General features: G+C 40.3%; 1 protein-coding gene across 3 annotated transcripts in view; it reads right to left on the minus strand.

Annotated features, from left to right (window-relative positions):
* Positions 1-7639, minus strand: part of LYPLAL1 (lysophospholipase like 1) — a 28336-nt gene extending 20697 nt beyond the window's left edge. The window contains exons 1-3 of one of the 3 annotated variants that reach the window (XM_052806121.1): positions 7345-7639; positions 6634-6683; positions 2936-3035 (exon numbers count right to left, since the gene is read on the minus strand). In XM_052806121.1, coding sequence (XP_052662081.1) covers positions 2936-3035; positions 6634-6683; positions 7345-7607 — 413 coding nt within the window. In that variant the 5' untranslated portion in view covers positions 7608-7639. The remainder of the gene's footprint in view (positions 1-2935; positions 3036-6633; positions 6684-7344) is intronic. The other 2 variants (XM_052806124.1, XM_052806123.1) reach the window with 2 other exon arrangements.
* Positions 7640-25050: the final 17411 nt, after the last annotated feature.

Here is a 25050-nt window from a genome sequence, read left to right on the forward strand (position 1 = left end):
TAGTTTTCCAAAATAATTTTCAAACATATTGACTCTTGAATCAAAACATGTCTGAACCTCTGATGTTGTAGTAAATGAAAAATATGTATATTGCAGTGACTGTGATAAAAATCTAAACAAAATGTAAATATAAACCCCATCCATCCTCCACAAAGAAAAAAAATTTTCAATGTTTTGTTTAAAAGTGTGAATTCCACTGCCTTTCAGACATCTATTTAATAGAGGTGAAGAATGTACAAGACTAGTCTATAGACCTTTCAGCAGAATTATATCCATCAAAAATGTGAAGAGGTATTCCTGACCTGCAGTTTATCCTGCCAAAGCCTCTTGCATTGCAGTCATATCGTCAAACCTGCTTTTACTGGCATAGCTACTTTGACGAAGAGCATTCAATGTGTATGTGGTAAGTTATGCTGGAAAAGACAGGAGTTTATAGAGTATGAACTACATCCACATTAACAGTATTTTGCCAGAAGAGCGTATTAGCCAAGCAATCCTAGTATGGTCTTGCCTAGCTTCAAGCTTTTACATGATTTCATCATCAGTGTAAAAACCTGCCGGCAAGCTTTGCACTCTGCTCCTATAATTGACAATGCAGTGGCAGGTTTTGCCACCCACAGAGGCTCCACTCTCACTCACATCAGTGTAGCTTTCCACCAGCATATCACTCTGTCTCTACATGATCAAAGACTGGATCAGAACCTTCTTCAGCATATCTGCACACCCATAACCATCTACCTATAGGTCTCATTATCAAGGATGCTGAATTCCCCCGCTGGTGCCAGAAGCATCTGGAATTCTTATCAAAACATATATACATACACACACACATAAAATCAGACCATATATTCAAGTTCCTAATGCAGATATAATTATTTTAATGTCTGCCATGCAAGTTTGGATGTTCTAGGCCTTGTTTTTCCTTTCTGTGGAAGAAAGGAGAGAAACCATTACAAATGTTTCAAAAAGCGTAGCGTGTTTTGGACTTTAATACCAAAACAACATGAAATGGGTCTGTAAAGGCTTCTGTTATTTCGGTTTCAACCACTAATACGTATGTTCACAAACTTCACTTCAGCATTGCTGCAGTGGCAAACACTATTGTACTTAAGGGCATCTGTTTTATTTCACTACGTCAGCTAATGGTGCTTATCAGCAACACTAATATTCCCAAGCGCACTTCATATTGCCAAAGGCAAACACTGTGGTAGTTTTTATTCTTTGAATATACAACTGTTCACAGTTTTGCTAAAAATCACTTCTGAATCAACTCATGCATGATGTCTATCTGCTCTAGAGAAGAAGAAGAGTAACCTCAATTTAAAAAAGCAAAAGAGTGGAATTAACTGTTTATTCACATCCTTTAATTACAACAGTATCTTCCCATCTGTTTACCAAAGTACTAAAATCCAAAGACTTAAGATAAAAACAAATTCCCCATAAATGCAACTCATTTGAGTCAGGAGATCTTGCTGGTTAATCATTTATGCATAGTTTACAGCTGTAATTATCCAAATAAACTAAAACTAACGGGAAAAGGCTTGGACCCCAGAAGTGCAGTGGGATGGAAAAGTGAAGCACTGGCCTAACAGATGTGGTCTGAAGTGTTCTGGCTGCATATAACATGTGAAGATAGATCATTTCATAGGGAAGCAAAACCTCCTGCATTTTCCTGCTGTGTTGATAGGGAAGAAATAGAGCCCATCAGTACGTGTTATGTGCCACTGATAACTCTAGCATCACTTTAGCCTGTCATCAATGAAGTGATAAGCACATTATTTACAGAAAATCACATTCACTACCTACTAACCCAAAACACACTGCTTCAAAGACTTCCACTCACGGGCTTGAGTTTTCGGTAACACAGTGAGTACATTCACACTGCAATCTCTCAATTGCTTTTCCTGCCTAAGTAGATCATAAAAATACATAGTCAAGGAAAGTTTTTTTTTTCCACATATTAGTGAGTGCCAGACAAAATCTGCTATTATACTTGTTTATACCCTCCAAGAAAATTTTTTCAAACCTCTGTACCTCGAAAGTCTGTGTAGAATGTCACAATTTCCCTTTCCTTTCAGCATTCATCCACACTTACACACAAATTCAGAAAGAAACTTAAGCCCCATTACCTTTCAAGGAAACATTTTCCTAACTTAGAGCCACAGACACCTTAAAAATGATTTTGTATTACGAAAAATTAAACATCTCTGAAATATAAGGCCATGTCTTTACATAGCTAAATATGGAGGTAGGTGTCCAACTTTTAGCCTTTAGGTTTGACCTCATTAACTTCATTTGCTTTCAAATTCCCAGGGGTAAATATTTTTAATCTATATTTCTGGTCTACCACTGAACAAGCAGTGTCATTTAATAACAAGAATTGTGCCTACAGCAAATGTTGAACTCAATTCTCTTTGAAACAGTTGGGTCAGGATTCAAACTAGAAGAAATGTGTAAATTTAAACTCCCAGTCCTTTCTCCAGCAGCTGAAGATCTTTCACATCCTACTTGCCAAAAAGACCGACCACCTTCAGAACTGAAACCTGGCATTAAATAGAACAGAATATTTTAGTGGTTAATTTATGAGAGTTAATATAGGTAAGATGGTGACCCAGAACATGGCTCTATATTGTCATTACAACACACATTGGAGTATCTTCTATTTATATCAAGGAGATGGAAAGGTACTATGATGACAATACCTGAATTTGAATTAGAGACTGTGACTTCTGTGAAGTTTTAACCATTTAGAGTCTTAACCACTTAAAATCACAGTCCCTGGGCAGCAATGCACTGTTGAGCTCCAGTTTTGCCAAAAAGAATACACATGAGAAAGAAGTAGTGTTATGACAGTCTGTACCAACATTCACAAGCGTATTTTACAGTACTGGAATAGAATAATTTAATCCTAGAGTTAAAATATATTAAACAATACCTGGCAGGAGCTGTTGGGTAAATTACTTTTATATGTTGGAAAGCCATGTCTTGATTCAAAATTTGTTTTATCCATGTTCTTGCTCCTTGGCCAGTGTCACCTGTATCACACAGAAGTATACAACAAGAATTATTCTGTACATTTAGAAAGAAAACTATACAATGCCAAATATATTTATACCAGATTGACCTAATTTCTAAATCACAAAGTTAATCCTCCAAAATGCTAAAAAAGAACTTTCTAGAATAACGTCAATCCCCTTTCCAATGAAGATGGACTCAAAACTTCCTAGTCCCACAGCATAAGTTTAATAAATACTTACTACATCCAACAGCTTAAGTACCTCCTAATCAGGCACAAGGCCTTACCTCTTACTTGCAACTTACCTTATTTGCTGATAACAGCAATAAACAAAAAATACTGATGAACTTCTTAAGAAGTGAGATAAAATACCTGCTGTTCCCCTTAGAAAAGACAATTAATTTTACTACAAAGTTTTCTGTTAACTCACTTCAAAACCTAGTCGAAAGCAATAAAAGGGATCTTCACATTTAATTATGCTAATATTACACACAGGCTTTAAGGGAAGTATCAAATACTCCCAAGGTTTTGTAAAAGTGCTCGAGATGAGTTGGGGTTAAAATCTCTGGCAGGCTCCTCAAAAACCTTAATGCCACAGTTCCGTTTGAAAGTTAGTTGAGATCTGACTCTCAATGTGTTTTTTCCTAGTCTTACCAACTCAGCCTATAGCCAAAACCCCTGCAGATTGAAGTGCTATGAACAGATATACAGGATGAATTCTTATGCAGACAGCACGTGTTCCTTTCAAACAAAGATACATATATACACCAGACAGTTTCTAGAGCTTGTCTTTGCAGCACTGGTATCTTCAACTGTAACTTCACTGCCACCCCTCTGAACAGCATGCACACACAAGTTACCAATATTGTTAACAAGTTAACAATAAGAGTTAAACAATGCTTCAACCTTGAGGAAACTGACCCATCAAAGAATATGGTTTATAGTTGGCAGTAATACAACATGTGCAACCTAAACAGTTGGTGGGGATTCAGCAAACTGGAATTTCAGTACTACCACTCATGCCATAGGACTTCAGTCTTGTCTGAAGTCGAGGCTCCCACATATTATCAACTCAAACTGCTAAATTGAGTTAACAGTATTCTCTATTACTTTATCTCAAGTTGGTCAGTTTGACTTTAGAACTCACCCTATTCTTTTCAATAAAATGGCCAAACCACAAGGGGGGGGGGGAAATCACTTCCCTAAACCAGGCTTACTGCCACGTTACATGGGTTCATCTGAACAATGTCACACGAATATACCAATTTATTGTTACAATGTTTATAATTCCCCAATGGAGATTTGCTCTTGCTTTAGCACTCAAACAGTATTCAGTGATCTTTATTTACATATACAATTAATGCATCTTCAGAATTAAAGCAGAAGGCAAGAAGGATTCAAACCCAGCATTATTTTTTTTTTTTCTGTTGAGCACAAATGGCATAACCACAAAGTTTTCTGTTTGACCTAAACACTCCAAGCAACAAATAAACAATAGGGTCGCAAAACTGACACAAAACCTTATTCTGTGCTACGTTAAAACACTAAAATCAAACTTACATCTTTAACTGGATGCTTCAGAACACATTCCCACAAGCACTTTGCTTACATGAGTAGTATGGTCTGAAGTCCAAACACACCTCTGATTCTTAGCAGACACTCTTGACATGCTTTCCTCATGGCTGCTGTCACCTAATTTATGAACAATGTATCTTAAGGAGGCTTGAATAAACATTTTTTTCCTATATGCTCCTCTTTTTTCAGTTAGAAAGCAGAAGTCTAGGCTTTGCAAATACTTGCATAGGACCAACCCTCAGGCAGGTCAACCTAAGCAGCTATCTGAATGCTTACAGAACTGGGACTTACTGAGGTCTTAATGGTGCAGGACACATCTTTTATTATTTATTCACATTTTTTAAGCTTTACCAAGATCAGCAGAAACATTTACAGTTAAGAAAGCTAGCTGGTCCATGAAAAGTTCATAGAAAACTCATTGGGAGAAAATTTAACTATGACCTTCTGTGTGCCAAGGGTCCCCATGGTCCAAATGCTCTGCAACTGCTGTGAGCACTTGCATGCAGAGGTATTGCATTTTGATTTGGTAAGAATAGAATTCAGAGGGGAGGGAGAAAGAGAGGAGACTGTGATGCCAAACAAAACCCAACAACCTTCTGAAAGGTTTGTCTTTCAGGCTGTTCTTAGATTTTAGCATTATACGTTCTTCCGAACACTACTAAAAAGAAGCAAACAATGCACAGACAATTCTGCTTTGAGTCTGTTTACAAACCTGAAACAGACTGATGGCAGCAATATTATCTTTCTCCCCCTCAAGTAAAATACGAATTATTTTCCTTTCAAATATAGCTTGAATTTCCAAATTTTCTTTCTGTGCAAAGTTTGAACTTAACAACACGTAACATGTAGACTGGATACTAGGAAAAATTTCTTCACTGAAAGGGTTGTCAAGCCTTGGAACAGGCTGCCCAGGGAAGTGGTTGAGTCACCATCCCTGGAGATATTTAAAAGACGTGTAGATGTGGTGTTTAGGGACCATGGTTTAGTGGTGGACTTGGCAGCGCTAGGTTAATGGTTGGACTTGATGATCTTAAAGGTCTTTTCCAACCTAAACAATTCTATGATTCTATGCATGTTATAACATGCAAAGTGGTAAACCTAAGTCTAAAAAATTATTATACATTTGTTATGTCCGTTTGCCTTCCCTGCTCAGCTACCAGATGGATCCTCTACCTAAATTTGATGTACCATACCGGGAATTTTCTAGTATTTTTCTATACCATTTTGTATTTACATTCTCCACTTGTTATAATTTGTCTGGAGCAAGCATTATGAACAAAATGGATTCATGGCATTTACTGCCACTTTCCATCACAAGCACTGTAGAAGGTTTACAATTCAGGTTTACAGGCCAGCCCACAGCAACGGCACTGTGGCTACTTCTGTTTTAAATTCTATTCTGTGGAACTGCTAAACAAAACCAAATAAAAGCACCCTTGTACTTCGCCATTGCAAACATTACGAATGAAATCATATCAAAAATGAAAAAATTGTAGAGTACTTTAACCACATGTGGAATCAACCTCTAACCATAATCTTCCCTTACTCCTCCAACATGAGAGAAAATTATTTCCTCAAGCATTAAAGCATTAGCGTTAACAAGAGGGCTGAATGCATCTTATGAACTCTCTTTCATTCTTTAACTCACAGAACTTGAGAAAAGCAAAATTAAACTAGATATAAAAATGAAACTAATTTAATAAGCACATACATCTTTGTTAAACTAAATAGAAGCATCAGCTAAAACTAGAACTAAGAGAAAGACACTGAAAGTTGAGCACATTGCCGTGCGCACATGGACATCTCAACAGAATTGATTCCCAGGACCTTGATCTAATAAAGACCTACGAGTACTGTGGGTTTTTGTTGTTGGGTTGGTTTTTTTTGTTCTGGGGTGGGGTTTTTTATGTTTTTGTTTTATTTAAGTCATGTGGACTTGGTTGTTGTTATTTAACAGGTTAGAAATAACCTTTAAGAAAAAACCCCAACAAAACACACACTCCCCTCCTTCCCTCAGACCGGTCACTGATGAAGGTAACTACCTTCTTCAGATGATAGCCATGAAGCCAGTCTGGACACGGCTAGCACCCTTCTGAACAGAGAGAAGTCAGTCTATTAACACTGGCTTTTAAAAGGTGACAACAATACTCTCGGTCTGATCCTAAAAACACCAAGAGCCATTTTAATTATGAAAATCATTCTTCGCACGTGGCTACCCTCAGAGGGGACAAATTAAGAAAATATCTTCTGGAACACATTTGTTCTCATGGCAAAGAAAGCCAGGCTGGTGGCACCGTCCCTAAAACGCACCCCACGGACCCACCTCAGGCCCGGGGAGGCCCAAACGCTACACCCACTCCACGCACAGGCACGCCGCTTTGCCCACGGAGCCTCCTCCTTTGCCGGCCCCAGGTCCCGCACTGTCCCCGGGGGAGGCTAGAGCCGCAGGGAGGACACGGGCACCTGACACCCCTTCTCCTCGCTTTCCAGCCGCGGCGGGCCGGCCCCGCAGGCTCCCTCACGCAGCACCGGGACGACGCCGCTGCTCCCCCCCCCGCGCACCGCCGCGCTCCCGGCAGGGCCCCACGGCGCAGGAGGCGGCGGCGGCGGCGGCAACCACCCCGGCCCCGCGGCCGGAGGGCGGCCTTCCGCCGGCGGCAGCCCTGCGCCCTTCCCCAGCGGGAAGCGACGCCCACCGAGCCCCGGCCCCGCCGCGGGGTAGCAGGGGAGGGAAAGGGGGGAAAAGCAGCCACCTGAGCCGTGCAGGAAGATGAGGGAGGCGGTGTGCCTGCCCGCAGGGGACACCACGCTCCTCTGCAGCGCGGCGGGCGCCGCCATGCCCGCCGCTCTCGCTCTCCTCCTCCTCCTCCTCCTCCTCCTCCTCTTCCTCCTCCTCCGGGCCCGGCCGGTAGCGCGGCCCACGGCGCCGGCGCAGAGGCGGCCCCGCGCCCCGCCGCCGGGCCGGGAGGGAGCCTTCGGCCTCTCCCGGCCCTTCCAACCGCGGCCGCGGGGCCATGTCGTCGTAGTCCGCCCCCCGCCCCGTTCTCCTCAGGCGCTGCTGCCCCAAGGAACAGCTCTCCCGCCCCCAAACCAGAAAAGTTCTGTCTGTTTATACAAAGTACTGTATCTGTACAGGTTTAGAAATGCCATGTGGTAGGCAAACTGGGGATCAAACAGCGAGGGGGAGGGGGGGCAGAGGGTCCCTTTCATGTCGTAGTACGTGTTTGGAAAGGCAATTAGGCTTCAGCCTCACCAGGTGCACGCTTTCAAGAGTAAAGGCCCGGCGGAGGGGAGTCAGGTAGCGGGGGGTCTGAGGGCTCCTTCGAGGGGCTTCAGAAAGCAAAGGGCCTGCAAGGACAAACGTTCCAAAGGTCCAGTAGAAGCTTGAAAGGTTGTCTGACCTTAGTCCACCTCTGAGCACAACTACTCTGATGCCCTTGGTAGTTTCTACTGAACTGCTGTAGGGGGATAAGGAGTAGGAGCTTTCTTGTGCGCTTTTAGGTAACCTACACACATTCAAGGTCGTAAGACTTTTTTTTTTTTTTTTTTTTTTTTTTGTCCTAGTGATGTGTTGATTAACCACCTGCCTTGGTGCTTTGAGGGCTGCGGCAGTGGAACAAGGATGACCAAGCATGAACTCCGCTATTGCCATTTCACTAGCCAGGTGCAGTGCAAGCCAGGGGGTGAGCAGCAAGTTTACAGATTAGTTTTGCAGTTCATCTTGAAGTATTTTGGCAAGCCATAGGGGCACACCTGTTAGTCCTTAAAAATGTAATGAAACCTTAGCCTCTTGAGGTAGCATGTTATTACCTTCAGAATGGCCTGTGGGTTACGTAGATGAAACATCAGCGTGTGTGTAATATGAAGAGCATGCTGTGCTTGTATTTCTGTTCAAATTACTGTCCTGACTACTATTTTCCTATATATTTAGTTAGGGCACCAGTTAAATGCAGGCTGACAAATGGCATGTTATGATGCCCCTTCAAAATATATGCAGCTGTCTTTTTAATATATCTAAGAAGCATTCTACAGCAGGTCCAAGAAGTAAATAGAAGGAAAAAAATCCAATAGTTGGGGAAATGAGAAAATTGAATGGTGGGGAGGGGTGAAAGAGATAGCTAAAATTTTCTGCAGTCTCAGTTGCCCAGTTCAAGAATACAAAATCTCAGTAAAGTAGTGCCACCATGAACAGGTGAGTATTGCCAGTGGCTAGTACCCGACACACACCTTGCTCTTCGTTTGACTTGCAGTATTCAAAAGTAATTGTGGTATTGGAGACATCAACGCTCCTTTTTTAAAAAAATTAGCTTAGCAGGAAAGTTTAATTATTATTATAGGACGTATTCACTCAATTATACTTATTTGCAATATTTTAATTTATCTTGCCATCTTTCATGAGCATTGTAATTTTTGAGGGCTATTATATGTGAAGGATCACTGAACAAACGTGATGTGTGGCTTTGGACAAACTCTTCTGCACAGTTATGACAACAAACCACGATCAAGCCTTTTTAACGCTTACGGTTTTTCATTCCCTGCTTCTGAGTTACAAGCTTGGAGGTACCAGATTTCTTTGTGCCAACAAATAAAGCTTGATGCCAGGAACAAAACAGAGGATAAAATAGCAAACTGTGCAAAAATAGTACTCTAGGTTTGGAGGATTTTGTGTGGGGTTTTTTGGTTTTTTTTTTTAAGAGAAATAGTCAAGGCATAAGATATATTCTTTCTTTTCCATTAAAAAACAAGCAAAGGGCTATCTTTATCTTTCCCTGAAGGGAGAGGTCTCCAGGGCTCCAGGGGAAAGACCAATATTTTTCAAAAATTAAAGACAAAATAGCCAACTGCATAGAAACTTGTGAGAGAATAGGAGCTGTGAACAAACATAAATGGAAAAGAGCTGAGTTATAATTCTGATGACAACCAATTTACTGTGAGAACTTGTTATTTATACCAGAGGAAAAGCCTTTCTTGGGATGTTTTTAAGACTATTAATGATATTGTATATTAATTATATTAAAATGTATTTTAATGATATTAAAAAAACCCAACACTGCAAAACCCCCTTCTAACAGTGATAGATCTGAATCAAGTGCTCAGAAATGGTCAGGAGATGATTCTTTCATTTCTGGGAGTTTTCTGTTGTTAGAGGGATGATAGAGTCCCCTCCCCTGCCACTTCTGCCTTCTGCCTGAAGAAGGAGGGGAAGGAGGGAACATGGTTGGAGTAAGAACTAGAAAAGGGCTGTAACGATTTCCCTGGGCCAAACCTATGAAGCCTATGAAGAAGACAGATGAAACCCATGAATATCATGGCTGCTGCTAAAACCTAGCCTTACTAACTGAAAGGACTATCCTGAATGAATTAACAGTATGTTAATAACTGTAGAAAATTATAGGCATTATGAAAATAGCTAGCAAATTTTGTTAAACTAACATATGCTTAAGTTCTGATGTTTATGGTTTTTTTATAAGAAGTCTTGCACTGCTGACATGAAACATCTCCAAAAGGAATTTATTACATTTCACAGCATCAATAAAATGTCCTCCCACACCCTTACAAACATATTCTGTTGTAATTGCTTCTCTTTTTAATTTTTTTTCTGGGCTTAATGAAATAAATAGATTAAATTTTGACTGAAATGCTAAATAAATATTGAAATGTAAATATGTGGCCATTTTAAGTTTTCTAAAGAAAGTAAATGTTAAGTGTGAGCTGCGTTTTGTTCCTTAGGATAGGCTGTTGCTCACAGTGCTCTCTGTTCCAACTCTGTTCTCTCACACTGACTCTATTCAGAAGAAACCAGAAGAGTTTAATTTACTTGCAACCATTTTGATATTTTTCTCATTTAAAATGGCTTTGCACTTTAAAATTAACTTTAGCTGAAAACAGTATGTTGCAGAGTAATTTTTATGTCCAGCATGTGTACATATATAACATCCAGAAACACTATTATAACTGTATATGCAGAACTAAGGCTCTTGCACCCCACATTGAAAAATAGTTTGTAGGTATTGTACAGTTACTGTTGGGGTTTTTTTTAGTAGTTGAGTTAGTCCACAGATGCTTCATTGATGATTACAAAGAAGTTTATCTGATTTCTAGTTGATTATATTTACATTTAGGTGATTTTGACAGAAGCAGTGATTTTGGTATGGCAATAAAAATATTAAGTATTTGGATCTTTACACACACACCCTCTATTTCTTTCTCAGTATCGTGACATTATCATCACCATATCAGAAGATCAAATCATTAATAATCTAGTCTTTATTGCTTGAGTGATAGCTAACCTATACTTGCTTTCTTCATTACTAAGGCATTAAAATTAAGTGCTGAATTTCTTTGACTCTTTTGTATGTTCCTTCCCTCTCTATCTTTCTCCAAGTTTTTTACAGGCTGAAGGGTTGTCCTGGTTTCAGCTGGGATAGAGTTAACTTTCTTTCTAGTAGCTGGTATAGTGTTGTGTTTTGGATTTACCATGAGAAGAATGTTGATAACACACCGAAGTTTTCAATTGTTGCTAAGTAGTGTTTATACCACGTCAAGGATTTTTCAGCTTCTCATGCCCAGCCAGCAAGAAGGCTGGAGGGGCACAAGAAGTTGGGAGGGGACACAGCCAGGACAGCTGACCCAAACTGGCCAAAGGGGTATTCCATACCATGTGGTGTCATGCCCAGTATATAAACTGGGGGGAGTTGGCCTGGGGAGCGGATAGCTGCTCCTGAACTAACTGGGCATCGGTCGGCAAGTGGTGAGCAATTGCATTGTGCATCACTTGTTTTATATATTCTAATTCTTTTATTATTGTAATTTTATTATTATCATTGTAATTTTCCTCCTTTTTGTCCTATTAAACTGTTCTTATCTCAACCCATGAGTTTTACTTTTTTTTCCTGATGCTCTCCCCCATCCCACTGGGTGTGGGGGGGTGACCAAGTGGCTGCGTGGTGCTTAGTTGCTGGCTGGGGTTAAACCACGACAAGGGTCTGTCCACTATTTTTAAGACCATCATGCCAGTTACTGTGATCTGATAAAAATAAGCAACTATCCTCAAATTTGCAGGTGGTTTCATCCATTGGAAATCAATGGCTGTGCTTTGATATAGAATTTATATGGCATGGGGGTTTTTTTAGGTCTTCTCTTTCAGTGTACATCTTGGCATAATTTATTCTAAAAAGTTCTTATAAACAGTACAACTGCCGCAGTAGAGGTAGGAAGTGCCATAAGGGTTGCTACTCAGGCACACAGCCCAGTGGTCCATTTATCGTGCCAAACTATTCATACCCTCACCAAGCCAAATGAAAAATGTATTTCCATTCATATTTTTTAATTAAAATTTTGAGGTTCTTAACAAACGATCAACATTCAAAATAGGTAGATTTTGAAAAGTTGTTTTCCTGTCCAGTGAGAAGTATATTTTGATGCTGAATTCTCCTGTTCCTTACTAGAAAAAAAGCTCCCTGGCTAGGCTATGTCCTTAATATTGTGCATCAGAGGTATGATTTACCATGGAGTTTTGTGGGGGAAATCAGTCCACAAAGAGAAAAGCAAGTTGTGTTCTGCATCTGAATACTGTCTGGCACAATGGGATCTTGACCCAATGTTTCTGGTTACCACAGCAAGGTAAACAAGTAATAAATAAACAAATCATGTTCTTTTTGGCCCAAGAGGTAATTGGTATTTAGGGTCTTGTGAGATAATTTTGCTAGCAGGAGCCAGATATTTACTGCATGCCATCCAATTTGTTTAAAAACAAATGAGGGCACAGTCCCAGGGACAACAGGAGGCAGTTCCCTTCTTCACAAATCTGAGCCTGCAGCTAGCCAACACCCTGCCAAAACAAATCCAGTCTTGGCTACATTACTGGTGTCTGTGTGTTTCTTCTGCTTGTTCTTTGCAGTGGGTGTGCTGCTTCTGATTCATTTGGACGTCCACTCAGCTGCTGCATCTGCAGGCATCTCCCAGGCAAGCTCCTTGGCCCATCTTGTTCAGCTTATAGCCTGCTGGAGCCTGGAGGGATGTTCCTCAACCAGAATTCCCCAAGGGATCTCGCAGACATGCTTGGGGCTTACCAAAAACACATTAACAGTATTCTCAGCAAATAGTGAAGCTGCTTTCTATTAATATGTGGACTGGTGCTGGCTGCCTTTTATTTAATACGTTGATTAGAGCTACGGCTGCTAACTGGTATGACTGGTTTTACATTGACTTGACGGTTGCTGGCAGAGCTGCTTTATATATCAGACAGCATTTCAAAGATGCTCACGCTGGGTAGTGAACTCACCTTGGCTGTGCGAGATTGAGTTCAGGACTTTTGGGGGAAGTTTGAAGTGCCATGGGAGGGTTTGGCTCCATTGGAGCTTTGCCTGTGGGAAGATGTTGGTCCTGGGACCACAATATTATTACAGTCTCCAGTAAAATTTCTGGACTCAGAATGAAGGATCCTTTGTCGATTTAAACTGTGTATCTGGCAAGTTTGTTACGCCTTGTGATTTCATTGTGCGTTTTTGTAGCAGGGACCCATCTGGAGACGTGAGCCGAGTAACAACCGGACACCGATACGGTTAAAGTTGTTCTCCCTTTATTGCCCAAATAGCGTGCTTATATACTTTGTCAAGCTAAACATCAGCTGTCCACGCGCCAAAAGCTAAAATATAATTGGTTATACTATCTCTGTCCACGCGCATAAACATAGGACACAATTGGTTATACTAACTCTGTACACGCGCCTAAACATAGGACACAATTGGTTATACTAACTAAAACATGCGAAACTTGTCTCAGCCTAATTGGTTAAGATAAACTGCCAAATTGAGGTTCTTCATGCCAAGTTCCCTTTATCTTGGAATGTCCACCTGTGTTCTTCTAATTGGCATCTTTCTTTTTTTTGTCTTCTTGTTTATTCTGTTCAAGGCCTTCTAAAGGCATCTGGAATACTTTTGTGACCGTTAGCTAAATATGTGTCCGCAACAATTCCCCCTTTTTTGTTTTTTCATCAATTGTTTCCATCAATAAGTTCTTAAACTTCGTTGATGCCAGTGGAACCCCCTATTAAACCTGTGAAGAAGGGATTGCTTGGTGCTGCTGTACGGAGGCATAAGCAATCTTGTCCAGTCATGTCAGCCAGGGTCATCCAGATGTTTTCTTTGGCTTGCGGCAGTATCCGTGACTACATCCAACCGAGGACTGTGAGGAAGATGGACCATCCATACATTCTTGTGCCGTCTTGCACCGCAAACTCAGCCCAGAAATCGGTAGGTGCCAGCTTTACGTGGGCGTCCCCACGTAGGCAACGATGGCCTTGCCATACACCAGCCCGATGCTCTTCGGAAAATCCCGGTATTTATACATCTGCAGAGGAACGGATTTCAGCACACGTGGCCAGCGGGTGCCAAAATCCGCCTCGGTTGCAACATGGGGAGCCTATGACACATGCGCTTGCTGGCCAGGCGCACTGCACGAGTCATAGCCATCCTGTCTATTGGTTCATGGGCTTTGTGATGCAGTTGCAATGCACAAAGAATCTTGACCCTTCACGTTGATCAAGGTAAGATCTATGAACACAATTAATTAAACACAGTAGAAGCAACATTATACCTAATAAAATACACAAGAATAAAAGAAACCCCGATTTTTAACAAAGATACAAACCAACTCCTAAATCCCCATCCCACAGCTAAATGCTCTAAGCCGAAATGACAGCTTTCTTAATTGCATTAAAGCTCTTGCAGCTCCTTCTTGCCTCTGCAGTTCTGTTATCTTGTTTATTAATTGCTCCACTGTCCAAGTTCCTCATGTCCATTGTTCTTCTGGTGGTTCAAAGTCCGTTCATACTGCAGCTGTCACGTACTCTGGCCCACTCATGCTAACTGCGGCCTACTTATTCTAACTCTAAATAATCAGGCTCAAAGAAATGTCCCCCATTTTCCATGAAATCTCCCACACGTTTTGGTATTTCTCTTGAGGACCAGTGTTCTTGCATATATGTTACTGAATACGAATCTCAGGTTCTTGTTGCTTTAAAAGGATATAAGCTCTCTGAATTGAGGAAAAAGCTGTGAAAACGTGAACCTTAAAATCCAGACATACAAGAAAAAAATCCCCAATATTCTTATTTTAAATGTCTCATAATTTTGACTCATTTTCTAAAGTTCTGATTTATGAATTAGGAACTCTTGAAATTAGCAGGAGCGCTCTAGTGAGATTACTGCACTGGAGTTAATAAATGAGTGTGCCCAGATCTGTGCTGCCCCATTCTACATTCATGTGTATGTGAATCGGGAGTGTTAAACATATCACACTCTCAAATAACATGGCTGTGCTAGGAAGCTTTCTCGTTTTCTCCATAGAAATGCAATCTATCAAACCAAAGTATCTCGTGTCAATGTGGAGTACTTTTGCCAGTATAAATTGGAAGTCTGAAAGAGGGCTTTGCTCATATAAATATATTGGCAAGACTTTATACAGTCACAACAAAATCTAAATTTGCTTTCTTAATGCTAAAATCTGGTTTTGGTTACTTTACTGTCAGTCAGGAGTAACTCCCTCTGGTTGACCCAAAGATAAGTTGAACCCAACAAAAGAATCTTTGGGACTCACAACCCTGTACTGGCATTAGAACATGGAAATGGCAGAAACTGCTTTTTTAATCTGCAAGTAGAAAGTAACTGTATTCACATTGGTTTTGCTTAATTTACCCCTTCTGAGCCTGAGCAGGTAAAATGTAGACATTTATATCAACGGTGGAAACGTATACTACAGAACTCTCTGACAGACCTATTTGTTGCTTTCCTCCTGCTTCATACCAGTGGGACTTTGTTGGTATGGCCTCCACATTTCGGCATTTATTTGTCAAAACTGGGGCGTAGGTGCAAACATTTTTTTTGGTGCCAATTTATGTGATGCCATAAAGCAGCGTTTTTTATTTTTCAACACTTATTAGCTCAGTTCCTCAGCTGTGCGGCACCACACCCTGATGTGAAACTTACAGAGGGATAATTCTGACAGGTTTATATTGGCCTAAATTTATAGCTTTTCATTTGGGAAAATGAGTATCTTGTTCACATTTCCAGTACAATGTTGTGACTATTTGACAAGATCAACCACCAAGACCTTTGGAAGACTGGAAATCAGAGGATGTCCTAAAGATATATGCAGTTCCACTTTCAGACAGTGGATTAATGGAAACCCCATTTCTTTAAATTGAATGGGCTATGCTTTAAATTATTTTAGTGTCAGTGCACCAAATTCTTCCAAAACAGAGCATCCAACACGTATATACATACAAATATATATATAATATTAATATTGAGGTAAAATGAACAGTGCAATAATGTACTCCAAGCTTTTAAGGTAACATTTGTGATGCCTTAAGATAAAACACTGTGGTGTATCTTTTTCATCATAGACCAGATATGGTATAAGGACATAGAATATACGTCAATACATTTTTCCTACATATAAATTTATGATTGAATCTAAAACTAATATGCAGAGTGGCTATCATATATATATATATATTTATTACGTTTTATTTATTTTTCTAAAATGAAATATGTCCCAAAAGAGTTGTTCTGTAATCTCTGCTAATAAGTTCTGGATGTACTATTTTTTCTATGTGCTAAGGATAAAATCTGTGGTTGGTCCTTACCGTTTCATTTAATTGCATTTTAAGGGTGCAGGTATCTTTTTCTGGCCCTGTAAGATTGCCCCTTTTCTGTAGTCAACAGAGGCAGTGGGTCTTCTCTGGTCTGTAAAGGGTGCTTATGGGCATGAGCTCAGCTATATCCATCTGAAGTCTGGACACCTCAAGTTAGGTGAGATTAAGCACAGCCTAAGCTTCTACTTTTGTTTTGTGTTGTTGGATTCCAGGTCATGGCCATGCTGTTATTAGCAGGCCACAGAAAATTATGTCTGTCAGTAGTCTAATCGGGTCCAGTTTGGATCTGTAAACTCTAGTAGCTTGAGTGTGGTGTCTGAGTGAACAAAATAGTTATGACCCAGTTCTGTCATATCTGAAATGTACCTACGTTTTTAAAATCGTCACCATCAAGCTAGCAATAACAAGGATTTGTTTTGTTTCCTGCAGCAGAGGAGCTATGGAATTAGAGTATGAAAAATATGAACAGGTCACTGTAGAAAGGTTACCCACCGGGGTGTTGGATCTGCTCTAAGCCTAGCTGTAGAGCAGTTTTTCCATTACATATCTGAATGAATTCTCACGCATGTGAAAACTGCAAAACCAGACCACCTGTGGATAAATGGATGACTCCATTCTGAGTCAATTAACACAGAGAGTATTTTGTAGAAAATGAAATAATTAGATTTTCAGACAATGTGAACCATATAAGTTACATTTGTGTAACATAATCAGCATTTTCAGAAACAATTGCAAAGAGACCTAGGCATGCAGTATGTGAACAAATCCAGCATGAAGCATTATGTAGGTGCAGATTGCTCACTGTTGCCTTGAAATGTGGCCTTTATTAGATATCTGTGAATTACAATAAAATTTGATACATTAATGACATTAGAACCATATTGCTTTAAAAGAACTGACAACATACTAAAGTGTTTGAATTAAGAAGATGCTTGTCTGGATTTCTATGTTTTCTGTTATGCAAAAATTAGCAATATTTTCAAATGGATTGTGTATTCTTTCAGATGCAAAGGGAATTACTCAGTTGAATAAACCCTGCTGTAAGTTCGCCCTGCCCAAATGAAAGCCAGTATTACGTGAGAGCAATTACTTTTCATGGTCCTTAGCATAAACCATGTGATGTTGGGAAGTTCTGAATGTTTGAATATGCTAATTATTCTTCCCTTTGCTCTGTGGTAGATGCTGTTTTGCTATATAAATTGGCTCAGGAATCTGCATGTTTTTGTGATGTGCTAGTTGCCATCTGCTTTGGAGATATTCCCATGCACTTTTGTTGATGCAACAGCTATAGTGTTTTAAAATGTTGATACTATGAAAATGTAATGTGATTGGGCTTGGACAGGTGCCTTAAACAGACCACCCATCATATTTATTTTGCTGCCAGTCAGAACAGGCAAACTCTTGGGTAAAATGTTGAAATGCTTTGAACTTTCCAGATAGATAGTGAATAATTTGCAGTTAATTTTAAAAGAGATTTTGACAGTCCTGAAAAAAGTCCTGCTTAACTAAAAGCCACCATTATGATCCAAATTTCCAAAGCTTACTATTTAATTTGATTTTATTTTTCAGTTTTGTAATTATTTTCACAAAGCAATCTAGTTCAAATGCCTTATTTTTGGTAGTAGAGAAAAAAATGTTAAAGAGTAAACTGGAACAGTATAAATTTATTAATATTATTACTCTACGTCAAATGCAGAGCAAGCAGCTATATATGCTTATGTTTATAAAATGACTGGATTTGGTGTACAGGGTACATCAAAGATTCTGTACATATATATAAACAAGCATGTTTAATGCAGACACAGATGCTTGGATGTGGTGTGGACACTGAAGCTTAGATATGCTTATGTCACGAACATACTTGAAAATCACTGGTCTTAAATCCAGTAGGAATGGTTTATCACTGCCAGTTCTAGAAAAATAACAGTCAGGGTTCAAACCACTAATACAAAATATATATACAATAATATACACTCATGCATGTGTTGTAAACCTATCTGATGTCTTGGTTTTACCTTAATGGTAAGCAGAGGTAAAAACTTTGACTTGAATGAAGTCTTAACCTTTTCAAGCATTAGGGACTGGAGGTGACTGATACAAAATTCCTGGGTAGAAAACTGGTGGTTAAAATAGATTGAAATATAAGTGATTACAGTGAAACAGAGTGTTACCATCACAGATCTGGAAAATTATCTAATATTGGATCAAAAAAATATTTCAGAACAGGAATGCTTCTTGTGGTAACTGATATCACAGTTACCAGAAACAGAATAGCACAGAGGGAAAAAAAGGATCGAGTGAAAAATAACAAAGCAGACAGTCAGGATCTTGTTCTCTGAAAGGTTAGATGCAATTAAGAGTAATTCACTTAAATTATGGCACTGGAAGATTGGTGTAAATGAGAAGAGAATTTTGTGTATGGTCACTCCAGCAAAAATATGGGACGTGGAGTTTGATTTTGAGGTGACCTTAAAAAAAAAAGAAGCTTGTTTTCACATAAATGTTCAATAATCATTCTTAAAAAGAAAAAGTGTGCTATAGAAAAGGGATTGTCTATGAAGATTTTCATAAGGAGCAAGTGAATCTTGAAGGATCTTCAGAACCATAGCCACATTTTGGACTTAATATTGGCTGGTGTTGTGCCAGAGAGGAAGAGAAGACTTAGGTGTGGTTGGTTGTTTCTGAAAAAGAGATAGTGTTGACAATTATTAATAAGAAAAATGAAGTCTCGAGAGAGGATGGCCTAATGGCACAACTATTAGCTACATCCAAAAAGATGGTCTCACATCCTTGCTGAAACATTCAAATTACATGAGAACACAGTGTGTTTTCCCAGATGGGTGAAAGATAAACATAATCATCTCTGCCTTTAAAAATGATGGCAGAAATAGCTGAGAAAATTGTACCTCAATTATCTTGATCGATCTCGTAATAAACTCTGCACACAATCTATCTGTCTTTGCTAGGAAAGAGGTCAAGAAGAAAAAATACGCCCTTTTTTTAAGAAGAGGACTGAGATGAACTTGGGGTGAAGATTTTTTCAAATAAGTGTATTTATTTATTAGAGATACTGTGGAAGCAAAAGTGGCTGCTATCTAAGTTTTGTTTAAGTTAAGCAAAAGTTCAGCACAGGGTCAGGTAAGAGATTTCTGTCATGGTCTTGTTTTATAATGAATAAAATCAGTATTTTATACTGAAGAGTCTCATCCAAAATATTGCAGTAAGATCTTGAACAAGCAAATACTAATTTACAAGTACTCAAACAGCAGTTTGAATGTGTAAGGATTTGAGCTTAGCTTCAGTTACTAATCATGATATGGCTTTTATATCACATTTTGCTATTCATATTGCATTTGTCATCTATACATGTAGGTACAATTGTTTAGGCAAGACTGGTGCAACTCAGATTCTGGTGTATTTTATATGTACACATAACACCTTTGGGTATGCTGTCACAGTGACTGTAAGCGCAGATTGGTCTTCTACTTCAGTTAAAGAAACACTGTGGGTTTTGAACCCTTGTATTTTTATCAAAGGTGGTTGGTCCTAATTAATTTATGAGTGTAGAGAAACGGTCTAGAGGCCATTGGTGTGAAGAAGATGCTCTTCTCATCACACCAGTGAATTGAAAAAATGGTTCAGAAAAGTAAGTAAGGACTTGTAAGTACTGAAAGGATTTTGCAAGCCAGGTGAAAGCAGAACTAGAATGAGTTGTCCTGTTATTTGAACTGATGTTATAGGCAGTGAGCTTGACAAGATAGGACTTCATAGCAGTGGAACATGGAAAATAAATACCTTTGTCACATCATCACATTCCCTTTCTTCTGTTCCATGAGGTCATATATGAACTTAGCTCTACTGACTGAATACAGAAATTATAGATTTAAAAGGATCACACTTTTTTTTAATAGAATGGGCCACGGGAGATTTCCACAGAAAACTATGAGAAACACTCGCCCCTCTCACCCCAGTTTGATTAGCTCAGAGTACTGAAATCAGATTGTATTGTCCTCAAAGGGGTAACTGAGAGATACATAGCAGGAATATCAGAGTACATGCAATTTTTATGTATCCAGTGCCAATGCTTAGGAATGGAGCTCCAAAAAACTGGGCCACTATGTCACTTTTGAATCAGCTGAAGTGGTTTAATATTAGAGCTTTTGTGGTAATGACGTGGAAGAGTTACTGGTTTAGACACCCTGACTTTTGAGTTTTACCAGTACCTTTCAGCCTTTTGATACATGAGGATGGGGGTGTGTGGATTTACTAAAACTTTCAATTTTACTATATTTTATTAGGGGAGAAGCAAGAAAACTGAGTGATGCTCAAATTCTCCAGTGCCTTGTCTTGTCAAAAAGCTGGGGGAGGAAGGAGGAGGGAGGCATTACTGACTCTGTGTCAAAATTGTAGATTTTGATCTAATTTATGGGGCATACAACTATAACTCCTTTTGATATGGTTTTGTTTCATAGTGGCATAGAAAACACTTAACAAAGTTTTTAATATAAAAACAAAATCTTCAGTGAATGAAGTCCTGCCCTAATATTTTAACAGAACGGGAAACCTGCAGTTTGCATGCCATCCATGTACCAGAGCGTTTGGTAACACTACAAAAGGATCTGTTTTACCAAGCTGGTTCTGATACATAAAAGCTGTGACTTCAAATTATTTCCCCCTTTTAAAATTCCTAGTGATCTTTTTTCTCAATACTAGTGTATTGGTTTTGTGTGGCAAGGTTTTGGTAGCGGGTGGGGTTACAGGGGTGGCTTCTGTAAGAAGCTGCTGGAAGCTTCCCCTGTGTTCGACAGAGCCCATACCAGCCGGCTCTAAGACAGACCCGCCGCCAGCCAAGGCCGAGCCAATCAGTGACAGTGGTAACGCCTCTGTGATAACATTTTTAAGAAGGACAAAAAGTTGGGACAGCGGTATTTCGGCAGCCGGAGAGAGGAGTGAGAACATGTAAGAGAAACAACCCTGCGGACACCAAGGTCAGTGAAGAAGGAGGGGGAGGAGGTGCTCCAGGCGCCGGAGCAGAGATTCCCCTGCAGCCCGTGGGGAAGACCATGGTGAGGCAGGCTGTCCCCCTGCAGTCCATGGAGCTCCACGGTGGAGCAGATATCCACCTGCAGCCCGTGGAGGACCCCACGCCGGAGCAGGTGGGTTCCCGAAGGAGGCTGTGACCCCGTGGGAAGCCCGCGCTGGAGCAGGCTCCTGGCAGGACCTGCGGATCTGTGGAGAGAGGAGCCCACAGAGCAGATTTTCTGGCAGGACTTGTGACCCCGTGGGGGGCCCACGCTGGAGCAGTCTGTGCCTGAAGGACTGCACACCGTGGAAAGGACCCATGCTGGAGCAGTTCGTGAAGAACTGCAGCCCGTGGGAAGGACCCATGTTGGAGAAGTTCGTGGAGGACTGTCTCCCGTGGGTGGGACCCCACGCTGGAGCAGGGGAAGAGTGTGATGAGTCCTCCCCCTGAGGAGGATGAAGCGGCAGAAAATAACGTGTGATGAACTGACCGTAAACCCCATCCCCATCCCCCTGTGCCGCTGGGGGGGTGGTAGAGAATCCGGGAGTGAAGTTGTGCCCGGGAAGAAGGGAGGGGTGGAGGGAAGGTGTTCTGAGATTTGGTTTTATTTCTCATTACCCTACTCCGGTTGATTTGTAATAAATCAAGTTAATTTTTTCCCCAAACTGAGTCTGTTTTGCCCGTGACGGTAATTGGTGAGTGATCTCTCCTATCCTTATCTCGACCCACAAGCTCTTTGTTATATTTTCTCTCCCCTGTCCAGTTGAGAAGGAGGGGGAGTGATAGAACAGCTCTGGTGGGCACCTGGCATCCAGCCAGGGTTAACCCATCACAACTAGTGTTGTTATATTTGTTTCCTAAGGGTATCCAGGTGTTTTCACTGGAATAATGCAATTTTGAAACATTTCTTTTCTGCATGCCAAATTCATTGAATTAATCACTGTACGCAAATGCAGCTCAGCACTGTCCAGCAGCAGTAATGAGATGCAGCTTCTCAGTGGCTGGTTTCCAAGCTGGCAGAGGGCAATGGGGAGTGACAGTCATTACCATCTTCTGCTGGCTTGGCTGTGGGACGTGGGGCGAGAGCTGCAGTGCACTGGGGCCAAAACACGGCACAAACCCCCACATCCATAGCGGGTGGTAATCAGCAATCATCCAAGCAAAGCAATAACGAAACCATGTTGCTTCTTGCCCTGAGACACAGTCTGTTGAGAACAACATGAAAACATCTTCTGAAGGCTGAGAAGAGAAACTCAAACTGAGAGTTGTCCTGTGTGTAAAGAGAGGGTTGTCGTCCAGCGTGTTTGGGCAGTATCTGAACACGTGAGCGTTGTGCCTCAGGGACAAAAGTTAGCAGAACTGAGAGAGAATAGAGCTGTTGAAGAAGAAATGGAATGTACTTCTATATTTTTAATGATATTAAGGATTTAACGCTACTTTCAAAGGCTGTGTCAGAACATACACATTTTGGGCACTGCGTGCATGTACCTTTTCAGCTCATCTTTAGGGAATAAACATAGAGAACCACACACTCAGCAAGTGTAAATCAATATGGCACCAATAAAGTAATTGAGAACCAGGCCCAGAGAAGGGTCTAAGTTTCAAATTTAGGAACAGAACCATACATTTAAGGTTTTGGATTTGGGGTTCAGGTTCAGGGTTAACTTTAAATAGAGCAAATCACTTTGAGAGGTCAGGTGGGTTTTTCAAAGCAGGAAATATTCTTGGTAACGGTTTTACTTCTGAAAGCTTAATGTCCTTCATGAGTGGTGAGGCGTAATGTCAGTGCCAATGTCTTCAACAGTGATAGCTGTAAATAAGAAATCAGGGTTTATTGTTGCAAACCTTGTAAGCATGTATGTACTTATAATTTTGCTGTTGGTAAGTATCTGGCTTTGGCTTCATACACATTTGGTGTCAGAAGAATGAATAAAGTAATGAAAACTCTAATAATAATAAACAGTGGCTCTGTTACAGTTGCTTTTATTCCATATGCAGCCTGCACATGGACATGTCTAAGTGTCTTCTTTTTATTTTCTTGTTACATTTATCTCATTCCTGCTTTCCAGTTTTTTCTATTTTTATTTGCAGTATGAAAATACTTAAATCACTGTTGCAATTTGTTTTTATTGCCCAGTGCGACCACTTATTCCAGGTGTTTATTTATCTTCGTGAAAAAGGTTCTTACTGGATTTTTTTTGTGTTTATGTTTAGAATGTTTCTGCCACATTTCATGACTGTTGGGCCTCTTGGATGGGAGGATGTTTTACCATGTGCATCATTATCACTTCCTTCATTATTTTGTACACATCTATTAGGTCATCCTAAATGTTTTTCATCGTCACTGAAAATAAGCTTAACACATAACAGGTGTGGAGCCAGATGGGGAGAGAGAGCTTGAAAGAAAAATACTAGTTTATCCACTGCAGTGCAGTGCCTCCCTCAAACAGCATGAGCATGTGTTGATGCAGAGGGGGGGTATAGCCTTCCTAGCCCACTCCCTCTGTAAATCCTCCTCTACTTAAGTAAGTGCCTTGCTTTGAAGCTCCATGTGACAGAAGAGAGCCATATAAAGCAAATCTTCCAGGTCCAAAAATTGTAGGTCACTGACTATCTGACTGTCATTCATAGCTCTTCACAGCCTGTTATGTTATACTGAGATTTAATATTGGTTTTATGCTTAGCATCCATTTTTCTTGTCATGGACACAAGGTGTAAACAAAATAGGTAGGGAGTTACCTAAGTGTTGCTGAGCTGCCTTGGGATTTCTCTGGAGTAAAGGGTGTTAAAGCATTGTTATAACGGCTTTATAGTGCCCTGCTATCTGGCATCAAGTTGGGCTGAATTTAGTCAGTGATCAGAAAACAGCTGACTCCCAGTGATTCAGAAATACCAGAAAGCTGCCTTTAGGATCACTGCAGCTAGGCAAAATTTGTGGGAGTTTCATGTCTCCTCTTAGAAGCACAGCAGCCCGAACCAGCCCCATAGTCACAATTGGGAGAAAAGGTGGACAAAGTGGCACACTTTGTCCTGCCTTTTCTGTCTTGACCTCCACCTGGTGCAGATGAAGATCTGCCCCTAAAAGTGTAAAGAGATGCATTTCAATTCCTGTAGGACTGGGCTCTAAATCAGGAACAGTAATATAATCCTTGTTTTTTCCCTTCCTTCTCTATACTATTATTAGACCATTTCCTTTGTCCCTGTTTCTCATTTTTTGTGCATTTTTAGGAGACCACTATTGTATTTTCCTTTTTCTTTAATGTGAATATGTCCAAAGAGCCCATTGTTGTCAGTTGAAATATTTATGTAGTTTAGCATTCAGTAATTCCATTTGCTCCTTTAATTTGATCCTTTAACTTACTTCTGCTTATTTTTACATACAGTGCCTCCAAATCCTCTGCACCAGATTTGTTTATCTTTTTTAAAAGCTTTCAGCTCTCTGCTTGTAAAACTCTTTGCATTTCATTCCTTACCTAACCACAATGGCCTATGTTGCACTTTTCCCTGTTTAGATTGAAGTGGGAAGAATTTCAGCTGCACTCTTTCCAACAGTTGCTTAAACATTTCCCACTTTTCCCCTAGTAGCTTTCCCACAGTTAGTAGAAATCCAATCAAAAGTACTTTCCACTCTTTTCAAAGTCAGCTACTTTATTTCTCTTATGCTTTCTGGTAATATTCTGTGCTCACCCTTGAAACTTCTCGGCCATCTTACGTATTTTGAGAGAATGTATTTACTCACACACACACACATACACACTATATATATATATATATATA

The sequence above is a fragment of the Harpia harpyja genome, chromosome 13 (assembly GCF_026419915.1).
Source record: "Harpia harpyja isolate bHarHar1 chromosome 13, bHarHar1 primary haplotype, whole genome shotgun sequence".
NCBI classification, from domain to species: Eukaryota; Metazoa; Chordata; class Aves; order Accipitriformes; family Accipitridae; genus Harpia; species Harpia harpyja.